General features: G+C 36.1%; 1 protein-coding gene across 1 annotated transcript; it reads right to left on the bottom strand.

Annotated features, from left to right (window-relative positions):
* Nucleotides 1-1,247: 1,247 nt before the first annotated feature.
* LOC118480315 lies at nt 1,248-6,578 on the bottom strand. The gene is made up of 3 exons (XM_035975098.1): nt 6,499-6,578; nt 2,549-2,735; nt 1,248-1,552 (listed from the first exon to the last, which is right to left on the bottom strand). Coding segments are annotated over exons 1-3 (339 nt in total). The 5' UTR covers nt 6,501-6,578; the 3' UTR covers nt 1,248-1,402.
* Between the last annotated feature and the right edge of the window lie 30 nt (nt 6,579-6,608).

Genomic DNA, 6,608 nt, shown 5'->3' with positions numbered 1-6,608 from the left:
ACTAATAATACTACTAATAATACTAATACTAATAATACTAATAATACTAATAATAATATACAAATACTAACACTAATAATACTAATACTAATACTAATAATACTACTAATAATACTAATACTATACTAATAATACTAATACTAATAATACTAATACTAATAATACTAATACTAATAATACTAATACTAATAATACTAATAATAATACTAATACTAACACTAACACTAATACTAATACCAATAATGCTAATGCTAATGCTAATGCTAATGCTAATGCTAATGCTAATGCTAATGCTAATGCTAATGCTAATGCTAATGCTAATGCTAATGTAATGCTAATGCTAATGCTAATGCTAATGCTAATGCTAATGCTAATGCTAATGCTAATACTAATACTAATACTAATACCACTACTACAAAAATAGGCATTTGCTACGGCCAAATCCGTAGCAAATCCGTAGCAAAAAGGTTGTTTGCTACGGATTTGGTTCGTAGCTACAAGTCCCGTCGCGAAATTATTTGCTACGAACTTTAGCTACGGAAATTATGTTTGCGACGAATTTGGCTACAAAAAATGGCGTCGGTATTTTAGCCACGAATTTGCTATGAAGAAGGTTGCTATGAAATTTTGCTCTGGGTTTTTAGCTGCGGATGTTTTTAGCTACGGAAACTTTTAGCTACGATTGTTTTTTAGCTACGGTTGTTTTTAGCTACGGATACTAGTAGCTACCGAAAATTTTAGGTACGGATGTTTTTAGCTAGGAATACTTTTAGCTATGGTTATTTTTAGTTACGGACTAGTTTTGCTACGAATGGGTTGGCTATGATAATTTGCACTAGTTTTGCTACAAAATTTAACCACGAACTTGCTATCGTTTAGCTACGAGAATTTGCTACCTTTCACATTATTTTTGCTATGAAACTTGCTACGTTTTTTGCTATCGGGTTTGCTACATACTTTAGCTACAAATTCACTACTATTTGGCTACAAATTTTTGTAGTGTTTTGCTACAACTCTACAACGGAATTTAGTTACGAATTTCGCTTGACTTTGCTACGGATATAGCTATCAAATTTAGAAGGTCTTTGCAACAAATTTAGCTACGCGATTTGCTTGGAATTTTTCAAATAATTTTTTTTATATTGTTTTCTATTTTTCTTTTATAAATATTATATTCAAATTTCATAAATATAAAAAACTAAAACTAAAAATAAATACACAAACCATATAACATAATAATTCAAACATAACAATAAATATTAAAAACTCATACTAAAGATCCAAATCATCCAAACATAACCGAATGCAACACCATAAAAATCCAAATAATTCAAACATAACTAAACTTAACACGATAGAAATCCAAATTATCTAAAAGAAATAGAATAAAATTCAACGCATTTTAAGTTGGTGGCGGGTTTTGTGACAACATTTGAATATTCTCATTCATTTCGGCATACAACCTCGCACCTTCTTCAATTTTCTCCATCATAGCATGTTTCTCTATCTTATCTTGTTCCAACTCCGCTATTTTTTCCTTCAAACGTTCCACCTATAACATCAAAAGAAAAAATTATGACACAATGTATATAAGGTTGGGTGGTAGCCTGTTTGGCTATATATTGCTGGGTATTTTTATTTGGCTGTATGAGGGTTTGTAGCTAGTCCCCTGCTAGCTGTTTTGTGAATGAATATATTTGTTGGCCGTTCAAAAAAAAGTTATGACACTATGTTATAACCAAATATAACCTAATAAAAGCTATTACACCCATAGTTATAGAATATTACAAATAAACCAACTCGGTACAAACTAATAATTCATTTAAACCTATGCAATTAATGCGGAAAAATATCGGATATCGGTTAAGGACCGATATTTGAGATATTGGTTATCGCGGTGGGATATCGGTTCAATGTTTTTTCTTGTTTATTTATAAATATATGTGACATACCTAATAAATTAAACACACATTTTATGATTCTAACACTAAGTGTGGCAAACTGATAAATGATAATCAACAAAGCTCACTAAATTAAACTCATAAATGATTCTAACACTAACATTCTGTAATAAATTGATGAATGATAAACTAATTTAAACACACATTCTAGGAGGGACGATTGTAGGCTTTGTGATAGATTTAGGCTGTGTGATAGATTTAGGTTGAGTGACTGGGAATATAGTTTGGTTAATGATATTTGGGCCAACATTGGGCCAACAATAACGCAAAAGGGAATAGGCTTTGGACTTTGGAGAGCAGGCTTTAAAGAAAAAGAATAAAATTGGGCCAACTGATATTATCGCCGAGATAACCGATATTACAAAGACAAAATATCGGCGATATATCGGTATATATCACCGATATTATCGCTACCGATATTATCACGAGATTTTGAACCGATATTATTTTACTGAGACCCGATAACCGATATATCGGTGATATATTACCGATATATCACCGAGATTAACTTCTTAGATTTAAACCACCCATTAATAATGGTTATCACATGAAAATAGACTTTTTCTACTAAAAGAGTTAATACATACCTCATTGCTGTCATTTCTCTCTTGTGCACCCATCATCACGACACGCGAGTCAGCGATAGTGCCGATCCCATACATTTTACCCTTTTTCTTGCCTCCAACAGTTTGCGACAACAATTCCATGTCAATTTCCGGATACAAGCTGGTATCCTCTCCATATTTTGTCGACAGCATATTTATTGTAAGTTTCCTGTGATGGGCGCATAAAACAATCAATAAATTAGCTTTTTTTTTTTGGGTAAAGGGTTACCCCGGTGATTCTATTAAAATGCAACCGCAATTAAGTACAAGTAGTGAGGATAGGTTCCACACTAGTTCATATACAGGACATGCCCCATATATAAATAAATTAGCTTTATATATTTATATAATAAAGTATTTCTATTATAAGCGTTCGCATTTTGCACTAAGGTGAGGCGAGTCACCCGAAAAGCACATCACAGTAGTCCTTACGCAGTTCTGGATATATTTTAAAATTCCAGCAAGTTTTTTGCTGGATTCTGGCAATATTTCAGCCAGGGTCAGCTCTAAACAGCCTACACATCATCTATATTAAAGTAGATATATATGAATGAATTAAGGGTAATCTTGGCTAGGAGGAGAAGCGACACTTTTAGGTTTGGTTTTAGGAATATCCAGCAGTTTTATTCATGTAATAAAATTGTATTTTAATTAAAAAATGGAGGTGATAAAAATTCATAGTAAAAAAAGTGTTAAATATTAATACGTGAAAAGGATGATTAAGTTGAAACATTGTTGTTATCATAACAATAATAATTATGAAACAAATAACAAATAGAAAAAAAAACACTAGTTAAAATGCTTAAATATGTTATTTTTTAATTTTTGGTATAAGTTACAAGTAAGGGTAAAAAGGTCATTACATAATTTATTTTTAATAAAATAAATCAAAATGGGTAAATTTGCATTTGTTTTAATTAAGGAAGGGGAAATATGCAATTTTAGTTTAAGATTGGATAAATATGCAATTAATGTTGCTCTTATGGTGTCGCACATTTGGAGTATCCTTTCATAACGGAGTTCGCTTTGGGTTGAACGGATTTACTCATACAAGCTAAGAAGGGCAAACTTTTGGGATTGCAAAGTGGTTTCGAACTCATGCTGGAGCTGGTGGAATATTCTCCAACTTCGGCCATTGATCAGAAATCATGTTTGGTCCATGCTTGGCAACGGTCAAAACACGTCTGCGTGGTATGATTTGTGGTGTAATATTGGGCCGTTAGCTAACTTTATCTCGCCAAGGGTTATAAGTAATGCAGGTTTTTCTCTGGATGCTTCTGTTTATGATATCTCGCTGGATAATTCTTGGGGATGGCCTTCGGCATGGAGAAACTCTTTTCCAGCTCTCGTTCAACTGGATCAAGTCCATCTGGTTCTAAACCGTATGGATCGGCTTGTTTGGAACCAAGGCAGCCGAACACCCCATCTCTCTCGAAGTTTTGTTTCGGATCACTCCTTCTCTAACCGGTTAGTGTGTGTTTACCGATTTCATGTTTATGGATGTTGTGATATGCATGATTTATGTGGTGATTATGGTTAGTGATGTTATAAATTGTTAATGTTAATGTGTTTGGAATCGGCTCATGTATGTTTAAATTGGTTAGGGTTTGTATAACTTGAATGGATAGATAAACATGATTACAGAATTGATGTACACATAAACTAGGGTGCATGCTAGTTTAGAATCGGTTGATATTTGGTTGATTGTTCTTGCTTAGATCATGATTAGGGATGATAAATGATTATGATTTGCTATTTTGATTCGTTTGAAACTGATGATTGATCCGATTATGAAACTGCCAAAGTTGTTAGCTATTGTTACGGAATCAATGAGCTGCAAAATAGGAAACTGTTACAATCTGTTACTCTCGACTCGAGACCACAACACTCGCACACAAACAGCACAACTCGAGACCAGCGTTTGCGAGTCCCGTTGCGACTCGAAACCGTGTAGTCTCGACTTGACCATGACCACTCGAGACCTCCTTGTTGCGACTCGAGACCTCGAAAGCAGTACAACTCGAGACCGCTTAGTCTCGACTCGGGATGGTTAGTCTCGACTCGAGACCGTGAACGCTTGCACATTATTATTGGACTTGCACTGTCACGAGCCCAATTGATTTGGGCCGGATACTTGGACTTGTTTACGTGACTGCTATTGGACTGCTATGAATACTTGAGTATGCCATGATTATATTTGCCACAATACGTGTAGAACCTATGTGCTATATTCGAATACGAACCTGACTTGTATGATAACCATGCTAGGACGTGGTTGATCACCCTATAGGTTACTCGAACTTTCTGTGTATCTGCCGAGCAAACCAAGGTGAGTTCACACAGCCAAGGCATGGGGTTCCCGGGTGGGAATGAGATTAGATGACTTATTGTATATACTCGGATGATAGAACCTAACGACAAGATACGACTAGACTAGTAACACTTATTGTACTGATCTTCGCACACCTGCCAAGGGTTGGCCGCGATATTATGACTGACTTCGCATACCTGCCTTAGGAAGGCCGCGAACAAAATTTACTAATCTTCGCACACCTGCCAGGGGGGGCCGCGATACGAATAAACCTAGTCTAGAATACTTGGGAAGAACATTCCCTAATCTTCGCATACCTGCCTGGGAGGCCGCGATGAAAACTGATACGATACATGACATAACGAATGAACTTAATGCTACTCACACTATACTATTACTGAACTGTTAACTGTGAACTCGCTCAACTAGTTGTTGACTCTCTGCTGCATGCCTTGCAGGACCCTAGGTACTTATGGAGCTTGCACAGGGAGGAGCAGGTCGTTGTGGGCATGGATCATGAATGCTTGTTAAACATTATAACATTACACACTTAATACTTATGGATTGGGTTTTTACATTTATGCTTCCGCTACACTTGATTATGTTGGTTTTGATAAACACCTTTCGTATTGAAGGATAACTATTACTACTTACTTACATGTTCAATATGATTGGTGGCTTGATCCTGGTCACGTCACGCCTCCAAGCGGTGGTACACCGCGGGTGGATTTTGGGGGTGTGACAACAATTCTTCGACTGTGTGGGATACTATTCGTCCGAGAGCTCAGGAGGTTGAATGGATTGATTTTGTATGGTTCTCACAATGTATTCCAAGGCGTGCGTTTCATATGTGGCTCATTATGCGTAAAAAACTATTGACTCAGGACAAGATTTTACAATGGGATATTTCGAGAAGGAAAAATATGAACATGATGTGCTGCCTCCTTTGTTATGCGGACACTGATTCTCATGAGCATCTCTTCTTTGAATGTAATTTTTCAGCTGAAGTTTGGTGTACAATTAGAGATAAGGTGGGAATGTTAAATGTTGATCCAAAGTGGAGTAGCATTGTTGATTGGCTTCAGGTCCGAGCTCGCTCTAAGTCGGCCAATAACTACATTGGAAGAATCCTAGTTGCGGCTGCTGCTTATATAATTTGGCAAGAACGGAATGCTAGACTATTTAAAAACCAGACTAGACCCCGGATACGATTTGTGCTATAATTTTTCGAACAGTTCGATACAAGTTAATGGGCGTGAAGTTGAAGAACACAGCGAATGTGAGGCGTCTTCTTCGTGAATGGGATATTCAAGCTGGATACTTAGAGAATGATGGAGGCTGATTGCAGTTGACTTGTTTTTAATTGTTTTGTTTCCTAGATTTTAGTCTAGTGGCTTTCATTTTTTTGGTGTGCCTTTTTCAGTTGTTCTTGCTTTTGTGGGGTTTTGTCCCATGAAAGAACTAGTATGGGCTTTCGATGCTACTTGTTTTATTTGTGTGAATATACAGAATCACCGGGGTAACCCTTTACCCAAAAAAAATTATGCAATTAAGATGATTTATATGGGGAAATATGCAAAAGGTCATTAAAAACATGCATTTACAAAATAACAGAACTTACATAAGCTTCACTTGCCCTCGTGTCAACCCAAGTCACGTTATGCTCATGAATGTTCTTTTCCATGTCACCGCCTTCTCCCGAACTGTGCTCAACCAAGCTACTAGACCCCC

The sequence above is a fragment of the Helianthus annuus genome, chromosome 7 (assembly GCF_002127325.2).
Source record: "Helianthus annuus cultivar XRQ/B chromosome 7, HanXRQr2.0-SUNRISE, whole genome shotgun sequence".
Classification (NCBI taxonomy): domain Eukaryota; kingdom Viridiplantae; phylum Streptophyta; class Magnoliopsida; order Asterales; family Asteraceae; genus Helianthus; species Helianthus annuus.
This window is presented reverse-complemented; position numbering and strand designations above follow the sequence as displayed.